The following is a 14,815-nucleotide window of genomic DNA, read 5'->3' on the forward strand; positions in this document are numbered from 1 at the left end:
TAATGATCTGGTCATGCCACATGCCTTCTTTGAACTCGTTTCATGCGGTCAGTCCTGTTATGCACATACAAGGCTGTGCTGTGGCCGATTTGCACCATGACTCATTTGAAAACAAGCAGATGCTGCTCACAGTCCAGCAGGCTCTAAAAAACAGGAATGGCTGGGAAAGACTTGAAATTTGAGGAGCGATTGCGCTGCGAGGACATTGTGCCCCTTATCCCATGGTGTCAGCCCGTGTTGTGCTGTGAGGCTGGAGCTGTTGCCAAGAAACCAAATTAACTTGCTGTGAACTTCCACCGCGGCTGTGACAGAGAAGTGAAGAGCTCAGAGGCTGTGGCACATGTGCACCACTTACTGCAGCTTTACAACTCAGAAGCCTCCAATGTACTGTACGATACAGCCGGCTGCAGTTTAAAGATCGTTTAAGATTCTGCACTGAAAACATAAAGTTGATCCAAGTAACTAGAGATTGGAAAATCAAGTGAACTGACAATTAATATCTGTTTAGTTTTAATAGTTCCAGCTTCTCAGGTGTAACAATTTGTGGCTTTTAATTGAAACTATTTTAAAATAATAATAATAATTTAATCATTTATCTTCACACACACACACACACACACACACACACACACACACACACACACACAGAGCTTCTAACAGCTGATCGATGTTGAAATCCGTGGGTGTGCCAAGCATCTTCTCTCTGTCAGAGTTCGGCACACTGGCCTCTTTCTCGGCTCTCTGGTTCTATATGTGAAAAAGTTCAGATCGTCTCATCTAAAAGTTTCTGCAGATTCCTGCTATTGTAAAGTAATGGTTCACATTTATCCATCTACTAACCAAGACAGCGCAGCAGCTCGTTTCAGAGTTACAGGTAAAAGGAAGATAAAACCCTGTAATGAGCTCTGCTGTTTGCTGTTGTTTAGATTAGCTTTGTGCAAAGCTGTTTTTAGACTCACAAGCAAACACTCACACCCTGAAGTCAAACATTTATTGATCATCAACTATCTGCTTTTTTTTTTTTTTTTTAAATAAATGGGTGGTCCTTGTGTGGGACACTTAACCATAACCTGCATCGTTCATCATATATATGACGTGGCACAGGTTTATAAGCAGGCTCCTCATAGGCAGTGCAGCAGTGTGATTACACAAGTCTGTACAAATCTTTGACTGGACATTTAACCTCCTAGGACCTGCGTCCACATATGTGGACATCACATTCTTGGTCATTTAGACCCAAATACTCAATTTTGCTCTACAAGGGCCTGATATCCACTTACGAGGACGTTATACTGCTACTGTTCTACTGAAATTTTAAACAAATGCCCTCATTTGTGGCTCTCATTTTTCTTAGAAACAAAAATTGGGCAAAAAAAAAAAAAAAATCCTGTAATTGTTTGTTTTTAGATTCATCAGGTCAAATCAGCCCAAATATCAAAGATAAATTAAAAATGCTGTGAAGAGTTCGGGTCTTACAGGTTAGAGACCAGTCCACTGATTTGCTCACCTGTCTGACTCACACTGGGCACTCCAATACATGAATACATAATTAATTGAAAAAAAATTGGGTTGACTGCCTTGAAAAAAGTAAAGTGGTGTCAATACTACTTTGAGGGTAATATTTGTTCTTCTTTATTACTATAAAACAGAACGGTCCCTAAAAACTAATCAGATTTTACATTTTCCGAGTGTTGGATGCTGCACATCTGGAGTCAGCCTAAAACTGACTAACTTAAAGTGTGAGGTTTTTGGCAAACCCACGTCCCCTCATCAATATGGAAATTCATGCAAACGTCTGCTCCAGAATCTAATTGGATCACCTACTGCATATGGACTGAGCCGTAAGAAGCCTATGAAGTTTGTATCGTGTCAGACATGTTCATAAGAGCACGCCAACAGCTGCACAGAGGCAGGAAGGAGCCGCACTGCTTGTGAGTTTGATATCAGGTCTACAGTTTGAGTAGGAAGTCAAGCTTAAACAGCTTTAAGCAGAAATGAAGAGAAACCTGCTGAGGTCTGGTTAGCTCACCTCTTTTTACTCGTTTCATCTCAAGTCAGCAAGACTTCACACAGCTGACTATTAAACCACCGTGTTAGCTTCATGTACGCAGCAGTACTTTAAATGCACGCTAGGATCATGCAGCAGTGGCAACTTACTGAGTTGCAGGCACCGGCACGCTCCACCTTGGTGAGTCCAGACAGATCCGTCTTGAAGACATTCATCTTCTCGACCAAGGTGGTGAGAGCTGTTTCTGTGGCCTCGCCCACCTTCTCATAAACCCCTTTGGCCTGCGAGAGAGAAGAAATTCATCAAAACACATTGATCAGCTCTTCCTTGGACTGGTTTTTGTCCCGTCTCCCTCTCCTAACCCCTGACTGGTCACGGGAGTTGGCCCCGCCCCTCCCTGAGCCTGGTTCTGCTGGAGGTTCCTTCCTGTTTAAAGGGAGTTTTTCCTTCCCACTGTCACCAAGAACGTGCTCATAAGGGGTCATATGATTGTTGGGTTTTCTCTGTATTATTGTAGGGCCTTTACCTTATGGTGACTGCTGTTGTTAGGATATGAATAAAAGAGCACTGAATGAAACTGAAAAAGTTGGAGTGTTCAACATTTGGTACACTTGTGTTTATTACAAGCATTAAATGTTAAATATTTGTAACTATTTTAGAAGCAGACACTTGTTTGGCTTCATGTTCGTTTCCATGGAGTCCAAATAGCTCAAGACTGACTGGACAAACATGCTGAAAGGATATCTGCAAGTCATTCGCCACGACCTCCACCATTGCGTTTGAGTCATGCATGCAAAGTGGCTCGTCCTTGCCAGCAGTAAGCCGGCAGTCGAGATGAAGCAGTAACGGCACATCGCACATCATTTGCTTGTGCGACTGGCCGTAGACGGGAATTAAACACCTCGCTCTCCTCCAGCATCGGCTCCTCTGCAACTCTCCTGTCTCTCTCCTGGTTTGGCTCAATCAGACTCTTTATCCAAAGTGTACAAAATTAGCAGAGAAACAGCCATTTATGAGAACAGAAGCAGATACGATGGAGTTTAGAAGTGCTGCATGCCTGGCCTCTATCCTCAGCATGGTTACCATGATACCATGGTGATGACAAATAGGTGAGAAAAGCAATTCAAACCAGAGAAAAGAGATCATACCAGAGTAAAATTAGCTCAGTTGGACAAAAAGAAAAAAAGCAGTGAGTGTGATTAAGGGCTAATAATTATAGAAAGTATCATTCGTGTAATTCTACGTAGAAAGTTAGACCGATGGATCTGTTTGGAGCTTAAACGTGTTCAAAGTGTGTGCTAATGACCTCGTTATAGTCCAGTGAAGAATCATTGCACATCGAGCACACGGTGGCCAACTCCACAAGTCCATCATAGTCTCCACACTGGACAGGCTTGTTGTCTTTGAGTCTGAAAGAACACACACACACATAAAACATCACACTTTGCTTCACTGCACACACGGCAGTCTCACGAATACCCATGAATGGGGTTCACGTTCCACAGCTGATGGAGAAACCGTGCTCGGACGGCAGTAAGGAGTGTATCTGAGTATGTGTGTGCTCACTGCATGACAACCATGGATCTCTTCCCAGTAGAGACTGCAACCGTTGCTAGCGAAGCTCCCACACAGTAACCCACACTCTGCTGTTACGAAACCGTAGGTTCATCCAGAGTCACAGCGATGTAGTCAGCAAACGGCAAAACAAACAGCATGTATATACACAATGAACCGCAACACCCTGCCCCTGTCTACTGAACGCTTGTGCTCAGAGGCCACCTGCCTTCACTGCTGCACAGTTTACATCTCTGAGATTTCAAAAGTGTCACAGGCAACGTCAAAAAGGGTCAAAAATTCAGTTTGTCCAAGTTTGCATTAACAATAGTCGATCATTAAGGTGCTTAATGGGAGTAAAGTACAACTGAGACTTATGGGGCATATATAATTAAAGCCACATGTGCTGCAACACAACCAACTGGGACTGCTCGCTGTTTTTATGCTGCACCAACTGAAGCAAAGCTACTCAAACTATTGCTGCAAACTGAGGGTGCATCAAATCTCAGAGCACATCGATTTATTGCATTTATGTTTTATCTGGTTAAGAAGAAAGGAGGAGCTGGGAAAGGAGAGAGAGACGCTTCATTCAGTGTAGAATCTGCTGGTAAAAAAATGAAAAATCTGGAAGGCTTAACAGCAAACATTTTCCATGTAATGAGTTATTAAAGCACACAGGCAGAACAAGTAATAAATCCAGAATGGTGGTACTCACATTTGTCCCTCAGGGGCATACGTAGAACCAGTTATAGAGAACTCGTGCAGGGTGCAGCTGGAGTCCTCCACCTTGTCTAGGATGAACATCTGGAGAGAGAAAAAGACCAAAGCAAACAGAGGTGGGACCTTTAGCCAGTTACAACTGTGGCTGCTCCTCGTTTCGCAGCTGTCCACTGCTGTAAAAGATAATGACGGCTCAATTTGTGTGAGTCGGCCCGATTTCGGAGCAGTAAAAAAAAAAAAAATTCTTTCATATTTTCAGTAGCTAATTGGATCCACCCACTGATGAGGTCCTGTGGACCAAGAGAAACCGGCCGGCGATTACTGTAAGAACTGAGTGAACTAAGTCAAACAGCTTACTATAATAAAGAACACATGACTTAATGTGAATAACAAAAAAACACTGAAAGCACAAAGCAGTCACACTCCTGCTTTTTGCCACTTTTTAAGGAAACTTTCAGTTGCATCACAATCAAGAAATGTAGCTGAACTGTAATTGGTCGGCTGTGGCTCAGGTGATCCCTGACTCATACTGAAGATTGAGATGAATGCATTGGAGGCGACCTGGGAACCGATTACATACACGGACCTGACGTGGACCATTGCAACGCTCGTTTCCTTTTCTGTTGCAGATTCGTTTCTTGTCTCACGCACAGTTGCTGAGCCGTTTGTGCTGATATGCTGCGTTTGGTTGTTCAGACTCTTTGGTCTCATATGTGCAGACGTTGTTCCAGGAGCCTCGCGGTTTGATCAGACGCACTGTCGTGTTCCTTCTACAGCGAGCCGGCTACCAAACCCTTCCAACCAAGCCGTACTTGTTCAGGCTTTTTTCTGACTGTACTGTTGTAACCTTTAACATGCCGAGGCCTGCAGAGTCTGTAGCTCTTGGGCTTTTTTCAGTGAGAACTGTGGGGTCTGGGAATTTGCTGGGACGTCAAACACACACCTAAATGGTTCATGCCGGTAAACTGCCAGAGCTTCTTTTATAGATGCACAGCTGCTGATCAACTAATCTAGTGCACTTGATTAGCAGCTGGCTGCTAACGACTGGGATATAACTGTAAATATTAGACTATAGTGTGAAAGCAGCCAGAACAGAGAAGTGTGCTGGTGAAGTAACTTAGTAATGGCATTTACAAAGTACATTAGGCTAAAATTAGCCACCATCAAGGCAAAGCAGAAACGTACTGAACATATTAAAGCAGTAAAAAGTAAATACTTGCTGTAAACAGGAAGTCTTTAAGGATAAAACACAAACGAGGAGTTCTGTTTATCAAGTGTTGCTGTGATCCAGAAACATCAGCCCCTACTGCATACCGGCGTCTGCACTGTACGGGCACTCCTTTCTCCAATTTCTTTGTTTCTCTACACATGCAAGCAACACGGGAGTTGCATTTGGCTTTATCGGTCACGGTTACGAAACACGCTGTAGTGAACTGATGGAAAAGAAGTCAAGTGAAAGTAGGAGACAGAGCTGCATTCCCAGAGCACTTCAAGGACTTGTTGACTGCTTTGTTGACAAGACTTCCCCCAGGAGGCGCAGTTCACGATGTACTGCTAATGCTAATGCATCAGTAAAAACAGAAGGGAGAACAGGGGCCAGGATACGCCATCGCCCATATTCCAGTGACTGTGTCCACGCTCCTCATTTCAATGGGACAGACATTAGGCAAACAGACTTTCATTGACCTCAAGTCGTTTAACAATATTCTGTGAAAACTTCTAAAGATAAGACATGCATGGACAACATGCCCAGCTCGACTTAGTTTGAGACTGAACAAAGTCCTTTTCTTGCCTCTCGATTCTCCTGTAACTGCGAGCGTGTACGAGTCGCTGACTTAAACCCACCGATTAGTGTCAAAGGAGCTCTTGATCAGCGGCAGACTTCACCTGAGAGCAGACCGCTGTTGTTTGCAGAAAATGCAGTTTTTAAGCTATTATTCACGTAAAAACTCTCCATGACAGCAGAGTGGTACATTTACTCAGTGGCCCACAGACTTTACATGCAGCTCTTTGGCTCTGAAAGTAACCCTGGTCAAAGCTGCCTTTAACCTTCTTTTAAACTCCTGGCCAGCAGGGGGCAGCTCCTTTTTAAAAGCCAGTCTGAGAAAGACTTGTCCTGGACTCATGTTTACTTTTGGACTTTGTCACTTTGGATTCAGATATCAGCATTGAAAGCTTCCTTTTTGTCTCCACTCAGTGACTGTGACTGTGTGCAGGGTGGCCTTTACCTTTATCATGTGATGGAGCATGCAGCGTCGGTTTCACAGTCAGATCAGCTCGAACCAGTGAGCAAAACTGTCATTTTTATATATTTTTTAATTTATTTTCTTGTATCCAGTCGACACTCTTGAAATTTTCTTCATTTAGCAGTGATGTTTAAGAAAGCGGTGATGTTTTAGCAACGCACACACACACACACGCCCGTTCAGCTATCTTAGTGAGGACCTTCATTGACATATTGGTTTCCCTAGCCCCTCACCCTAACCATTAAAAATGAATGCCTAACCCTTTTTTATGACAGTTTCAATCACAAATGCAACAAAGCTCATCAGAGGGAACCAGGACGAGGGTTGCTGGGTTTAAAAGCTGCAGACAGCAGGCTGCAAACTTCCAACTACAGTTTGTAAAGGGAACCTTTTTGCTTTGCCCTGCTGCATTTTTGCAGTGACTGTGAAGGACTTATTCATCTGGCCACTCTGTAACCTGAGCCAACAGTTGTATTACAAATAACAGAGCTGTCCTGTTACAGCGGCTAAAACCTTTAGCCGGGTTTATACAACACTGTTGTTTAAAAAGTGGGACTTGTTATTCCAAGATTTTCCATTTCATTTTGGGAGGTAATGCCCTTTAAACAGCGCCGACCTTCTGTTCACTTCTTTATTTCACAAAGGTCAGCCGTCAGACTTGGTTCCTTTCTTCTGTAATAAATCAACAATGCGCACAGAGCGACACAATAACTTTCACAAAGCAGAGGCGAAGGAATAAGATGAGGTTGCTCTTTCATCCGTGGTCAGTTTTCACTCACGATCTGATCCGCTGTGGTCTCCAAGGAAACACGGCACAGTGAGATCCACCACTATCAAACGTTTTTTTCCATACTCATTTCCTCTGAGCTTGCATGGGGATGAATGGTGAGCAGCTGTTGATGTGCATTTGTGAAAGGCTTTTTAGTGCGTGCCGGTCAGAGTGTGAGAGAGAGGAGGGAAAACAGAGGTATAACGTCAGGATGCAGAGGGGAATCCCTGGAAATCCTGCTGATATGGGGATACCCCCGAGGCCAGGGAGACACATGGCATTATCAGGGCCACTGGCTGCAGACCAGTACAGGAATAAGCACAGATGGATACGCCTGAGCAAACAGAGTATAAATGGTGACGCACAGAAAGCATTAAAAAACAGACTGAGGCAGTCTTGGTTCAGCATACAAGCACCACGAAGGGGCAAAGTGAAGCTAAATATGAAGCGGACCTATCACCAGGAAACAAGTGGTGCAAGAAAAAAAAAAAAACCCTGCAAAGCGGAAGCTTGATTCATCTTTGCAACAACGCAAACGTGTATGCTCCTTATCTCACGGCAGAGAGCTGAGAGCAGCAAGCCGGGGAGTATAGGTGGAAGCAGAAGGTCAATATTTACCAACGTCTGCCTGCCTGAGAGCATTTCAGGGTTGTGGTGAGATCACTCCTCCATGTCCCTGCTGCCAGAGGGAACTCCCTGCAGCTACGCATTAATCACTCAGACGCTCCACGTCGACTCGTGGAGAAAGGAGGGGCGAGCGTTCGTACGACAAGAACAGAGAGTCGGCTCTGAAGCCATTTTGAGGTCGAAAGGAATTCACAGAGACGCCGATTATACAGCAGCTACTGTTGCTTTTTCATTTCCTGCCTATAGGAAGTCATCCTGTTGGGATATTTATAGAGCAGCATTTCATCTTATTGATCGATAGCATCTCCATCTAGCATAAAGAGCCAAGCTCTTCTTGTCCCGACGTGGACCTCCGTGGGTCCAACCTGACTATCCACCAGTATCTGTGGGTTCCCTTCATTTTTGTTCTTATTTGCCTGTTGCATTATTCTTAGGACACCATTAAGCTTTTTTCCCAAGATATATAAAAGTAACTGGTTAATTAGAGCATAATTTTTGATCAATACAATCAATTCCTCTTTGGGAAACCAATAAGCGGCCAACAATATCTCGTCTAAACAGGGTTTTGATGCTGCTCTGCTCGACTAACGAAGGTCATCATTGTGGTGAGATGGGAGATCGTGAGGACAAGAGGTGTTAACTGAGATTAGGGTGTGCATGTGTGCAGAGCTCGAACCAGGAGCCAAGTCAAACAGCAGTGCTGGTATTTACTCTGCGCTTACAGCAAAGTCGGTTAGCAAGCGACACACACACGCACACGCTAACAGACAAAGGGAAGGGTGAGGCTGTGCACCATACGAGCACTTGTGAATTGTGAACAGTGGATAAAATCTTTCAGTGTTTATCACGTATACTGAAAGCTAGAGAAAGGTTCAGGGCCTTGTGTTTGTTCAGGTGACGTTCTGGAACCCGTCACTGCTAACCGCTAACAGCCCGCGCTGGTGCTGCTAGGTCATGCCAGCCTGTGCTGCTCCTGCCAGCTGCTATCTCGAATCTGCCAAACGGAGACAAACATTACGGCACCACAGGGATTTCTCAGCATTCTTTAAGCTCCACATGCATGAAAAGAAAACCTCAGAGGGGGGAAAGAGAGACAAAAAGATCAGGATTGCACAGACTGGCAGCAACAATCCCAAAGTATTCACCTGGAAAACATTTTTTTGAGAGGGAAGACCCAGAAGTGCCGGGCACTATGATAGAAGGTGGAATTAATTACTCTACTTTGGCTGAGTTGAAGAAATCTCAGTCAGAAGCAATATCGTCACAGAAGATTTTCATTTCCTTCCGCAGTATTCGACAGCATGCTCGGCGTAAACCTGGGAAGCCTGAAGCGCAGGAGGACTGTTTGTCACTTACTCTGCACACAGACATCTGGTTGGTGGTGAGGGTGCCCGTCTTGTCAGAGCAGATAACGGAGGTACAGCCCAGGGTCTCCACAGACGGCAGGCTCCGGACGATGGCGTTCTTCTTGGCCATGCGACGCGTGCCGAGGGCCAGGCAGGTGGTGATGACGGCCGGCAGGCCCTCGGGGATGGCGGCCACTGCCAGGGCCACGGCAATTTTAAAGTAATAGATGGCCCCTCGAACCCAGGAGCCCCCGTGGACCGGGTCTCCGAAGTGGCCGATGTTGATGACCCACACAGCCACGCAGATCAGGGAGATGACCTTTGAGAGCTGCTGGCCAAACTCGTCCAGCTTCTGCTGCAGCGGTGTCTTCTCTTGCTCCGTTGACGCCATCTGATTACGGATCTTCCCGATCTCTGTCGAGACACCCGTAGCAACGACGACACCTATGGCACGACCGGCAGCAATGTTTGTGCCCTGAGAGAAGGACAGAGACATACGCACAGGGAAGTCAGCACAAATCCGCCGTCATCTGGGAGAAAACAGACAAACTCCGTCACCAGCTCACAAACAGCAACATGGCCGATTACTACGAGTTTGGCCACGAGACAAGTGAAAGAATGTGATAGCTGCCATTACTGCTTTTGACTACGTGACCAAATGTAAGGACTAATGTAGCTTTGTCTGTGACAACATGAGTTTTTGATTTGAAAGCTGAAGATAAGCACGAGTCGGGGGTTCTTACAGAAAACAACATGTTCTTTTTGTCCTGGTTGACGGCTCGAGGGTCAGGAACAGGGTCGGTGTGTTTGATGACAGACACAGACTCTCCTACAGAAAACAAATCGAGACGGTTGGAGGTGTAGCAGGTGATTATCAGACCGTGTTTCAAAGCAAACACAGTGAGGAGAAAAACATCAACGGAGATTTTGGTTGCAACCAGTTATTGGGAAGCCATGGAGAGGAGCTTCTGGTGAGATGTAATAAATACCTGTGAGAATGGACTGGTCCACGCGCAGGGTGGTGGACTTTATCGAGGTCACTCTGATGTCAGCAGGCACCTTGTCACCAACTAAAAGAAAAATATTAAGAGATTTAAAATCAAATGTACAAAAGCAAGCAGCTCTGTTGGGCTACATTTAGACTTCCTGTGTTAGCACCTTGACATCACTCCATCAGGAGTTACAGGTAACTGGAGTTAGGGGTGGCTGCAGCTCAGAGCGGGTCACCTGCTAATCAGACGACGACCGATCCACTGTTAATGTGTGTGTCCGGTTTATAGAAAGCAGTTAGGGGTTAAAAACGTGCCTGTATGACAGCGTGTGAAAGAGCACCTGTAGACAGCTCAATGATCATTTCTCTAACTATTTGAAAACCTTGATCTGCTCGTGTTCTCCTGAAAATGATTCACATTCTGCTCCCATCACAAAAGAGCCTTAATCCTCAGACGACTATAATCGATGCAGTATTAGTACTGTACAAATACACACACGTCAGTAAAGGGTGTAGGGGCAGCTGCAGCTCAGGAGGTAGAGCGCGTCATCTGCTAATCAGAAGGTTGGTGGTTGGATCCGGTCTGCAGGACAAATATTAGCATCTTAGTGGAAAGATGGCCAAGATGCTCCCGAGGAGCTGGGAAGTGTTCGAATGTTAGACAGGAAGCACTTATGTAGAAAAAAAAGTGCTGAATGAGCACGTTGCATAAAGCACTGAGTGCTCAGAGTGCAGAAGCACCACATGAGAAGCCATTCATTTACCAGTTAAAGAGACAACAGGTAACAAGTTCTGCTCATTTCGGTGTTTTGCAGATGGACACTCAGTTACGTCCCTATTTAACGTCTGTGCTGAAACAATAAATCCTGAAGCATCGGTGGGTTCAGTCCAGGCTCGGGCTGCAGGTAAACAACAGCTCGATACAACCTTGATGGAGTCGCGTAAAATGATTGATTATTTCCTTCTGTGTCCTCTCTGTTCCTCTAACACAAACCACACCTGAACCCTGCGTTAAAGGCTCAAATTAATTCCATCTCCAACGGTCTCGAGTCTGCTTATTAAGCCTGCATATTAAACTCATAATTCATAGCCAAAACAAAATGGTTATTACTTCCTCTGTGTCAGGGCCTGACAATGAACATTTAACGGAAATATTTTCATAATAACAGGGCAGACTGGTGATTAATGGATCGTCTGATGCAGTCAGTGACAATGATCTCAGCGCACAGGAGTGGGAAGCTGCTCCAAATACTCCAGACAGATGTAATATTCTTCAGTTGTTTCCTTCCAGCAGGAGAGAAGAAGAGAAGGAGCTGCTCATTACTTTGTGTAATAAGCGACTCATTAATGCCAGCTCAGAGTGCTCAGCTATCACGACTTCTCAACGGTGACGGCACCAAAACAGAGGACTCCTGCTTTTCCTCGCCAGGCAGCGGCTCTGCTGTTGTACGAGCACGCTTACACGTGAGAGTGGTCTCGCAATTCTGGAGCTTTTTTCCATCATCTCTTCATAACATTTGTTCAGCGCTCTGACACCTGAGGTGATGGCCTTCGTCTCGATGGGACGGAGGTACCTTTCTCCACCTCCGACACGGCTCAGAGAGAACACGAGTGGGAGAGCGTGTGTGTTGTTGTGTTTGTGTGGGAGATGGCTGGGGGCTACAGGTGGCCGAGGGCAGGAAAAGAGAGACTTTTCAAACGCCCACCCACAGACTCCTGCTCCCCTCACTGCCACAGCCTCCCACAGACACTTTCCATGTGCTAGAAGGGAAATGTAAATCCTAATACGGCTTTTATATATTATAAAAATCTGATATTTGTCTGGCTTTTATCGTTAGCCGTCTTAATAAATCTGAATCCAACACATGCAGCTCTGAGGCGGTGTTCTTGCATAACATCCTGGTGACATGCAGGATAACCGTGACTTGTTACTGGGAATGGCTGGTTGCAGGTTTCCTTTTCTTCGGGTTGTCTGTAAATCCTGGAGTTCCTGACAACCTGACCGCGGCAGTTAAGTCAAAGAAAGAGGAAAGTTCCAGTGGAGGCGCAAATCACAAATGTGCTGTAACCGTGGCTGGCACTGGCAGCAGGGAGCAAGAGGGCAGGCGGGCACCGGCAGTGGAAACCTGAGTAAATATATTTATGCTCTTTTCTCTCCTCAAAGGCACTTGTGGTCTACAGCGTCTTTTTCCAATACCTTCATACAGTTTACTTCAGCCCCTCGCATTAAGCTAGCATGGAATAACCGCTGGCTGATACAAAGTCCAGGAAAGCCTGAGAAAACTCACTGGAGAACGGGATGAAATATCCCGACATGCTTCCTTTGGAGCGATCCCCAACAAGCATCCTTTCTAAAGAGAGCGTGCTGCCCTGCCTACCTCAGCTGCCTAGCAACAACATTATGTCAAAGAAAACAAAGCACTGAATGTATGAATGTGTATGTTTAACAAACCACTAGTTACACCCAGTTAACCAGTGCTCTGGAAATGTATTTGATACTTGAGACAAGTTACTGTAACCCGTGAACATTTTAAACCTTATATGGTTCTTAAACATATATTTGAATTTTCCCTATAAACTTCTATGTGTTTAGATCAGACACTTTATGTACGCGTCCGTCTGTTTATCCAATCAGCTGACGTGCTTTGGGGCACATCTGTAACGAAACACTCACAGGCGCCGCCCTTACTGTAGGCGCCTTCACTCACCAGAACATCAGAGTTCGTCAGAGCACATTTGATTTTATTTGACCCGCCGACAATTAAAGAAAAACGTTTTTGTCCACAGTGTTTGTTTGCAGTTACTAAACAGTCAGCCTAAAAATAGTACAGATAACACGGAAGATTAAAACAAACAACAACAACAAAGCAAGCTCCTCTGAGTCGCAGCGTGCCCCCCCCTCCTTTATGGGAGCTGCTGACACTCAGCAATAATATCAGAGGCTTTATTCAAACAGCAGATGGGAGTCACATCTCTCCCTGCTTCACGCTGTCATCAACAGGTGTCGTTAAAACCTCAAGCTCTTGTGAACTTGAGCACCGTGGTGATGAGTGGAACTGAGCGGGGGGGTTGTCATGGCGACACTGTTGGTGTTGACAGTGACGGTGATGGTAGTGGCGGTAGGCGGGAGCTAAGCGGAGTCATTTCGGTCCTTGCTACCTGTGTGGGCTTGCCTGCGTCTGGCTGCGAGGACGCTGGCTGCAACAAGCCCAAATTCCAAGCAACTGCTATGAGTTACAAAAACAGCACGCTAAATAAGTGCAACCAGTAAATAAGACATGGCAAAGAAAGAGAACATTTGTTTAAAGAGAATGTGAACTGTAGTGTGGCTGTGGGTGACAGTTAAGCAAACGGATGATTGATTTAGTCTCAGTTTTACAACCTCGCGTTGAAATCCGAGGCTTCGCTGCCACCAGCGCAGCACGTATAATCTCTCTGCGCTTCTGAATGAAGGCTGCCAGCTCCCTCCTTTCCCACACATTGCTCCGAGCCGCCTGAGACAAATCGCCAGTCACGCAAAGCTCAGGATTACCATCACCACCCCCCTCCGACCCAAAACGGCCACGTCGGTGGCAAAGCGGTCTCCTCCATCCTGCGTTTGCAGTTCAGCTCTGGCATACACAGATGTTTGGGAGCCAGAGCGACAATGCGGCTATTTTTAATCAGAGGCTGCCCACACATGGGCGAGTTTACAGCAGGGGAATATTGTGTGTAAGCGAGGAGCTGACAAACATCAGGCAGCCTCCAGGTGGTGAGACTGAGAGCATGGAAAGCAAAGGGGAAACGGAAAGCTGTGGAAAATTCAACTGGGCCTTAAATATAAGGAGTGACCACAGCCACTTGCAAAGAACCAAACACATGCACACAAAAACAGACACTGGACAGCAGCCCTGGCACCTCCACATCCAGAGAAAAGACTCTTATGTAATCTGCATTGAGTGTTTCCACGCTCACAAAGGTTGTGCGAGTGTGCGTCTGTGTGTGCGAATGTGTTAAGGAGAGCATAAAAGCAGCTAGGTGAGACAAGCCAAGCATAAATTAGCCCGAGTGAGTGACAGTAAGAGTTCGGCCCGGTGCAGCCGCAGCTAACCTGCCACCTCCACTATATCTCCTGGGACGATGTCTCTGGCTTTGATCCTCTGGACCGCCTTGCGGTTCATGCGATACACCTTTCCCATCTCAGGTTCGTACTCCTTCAGAGCCTCAATGGCATTCTCGGCATTCCGTTCCTGTGAGATACGGAAAAGAAAAGAAAAAAGTTAATTGCAAGAACAATTTGATGTCCTTTTGATTTGACGTGATGTTCAGTGAGCAAACTCTGCTCATTGCAAAGATGACATCTCCTAATGTGTTGGTGTTTTGCATGGGCTCTGTGGTTTGTTTATGTTGATGAACAGCCTGATCCCTCTGCAGTGTGCTATATGGATGCTAACACGTGTCACTATGGTGTCAGTTTGATTAGTACACACACACACACACACACACACACACACACACACACACGCCCAATGGAGTATAAAATAAAGACCGGGGCAGTGCTCAGCGCGAGTCTCT

General features: G+C 45.7%; 1 protein-coding gene across 2 annotated transcripts in view; it reads right to left on the bottom strand.

Moving 5' to 3' along the window:
• LOC102312511 (sarcoplasmic/endoplasmic reticulum calcium ATPase 3) overlaps positions 1–14,490 on the bottom strand; it is a gene marked incomplete at its 5' end in the record, with an annotated part of 36,153 nt that extends 21,663 nt beyond the window's left edge. For both annotated transcript variants that reach the window (XM_014335026.1, XM_014335027.1), the window contains 7 exon segments: positions 2,158–2,289; positions 3,315–3,417; positions 4,278–4,366; positions 9,281–9,745; positions 10,014–10,099; positions 10,260–10,340; positions 14,352–14,490. In XM_014335026.1, coding sequence (XP_014190512.1) covers positions 2,158–2,289; positions 3,315–3,417; positions 4,278–4,366; positions 9,281–9,745; positions 10,014–10,099; positions 10,260–10,340; positions 14,352–14,490 — 1,095 coding nt within the window.
• Between the last annotated feature and the right edge of the window lie 325 nt (positions 14,491–14,815).

Source organism: Haplochromis burtoni, unplaced genomic scaffold, assembly GCF_018398535.1.
Source record: "Haplochromis burtoni strain Fernald_Lab_line unplaced genomic scaffold, NCSU_Asbu1 Contig_24, whole genome shotgun sequence".
NCBI classification, from domain to species: Eukaryota; Metazoa; Chordata; class Actinopteri; order Cichliformes; family Cichlidae; genus Haplochromis; species Haplochromis burtoni.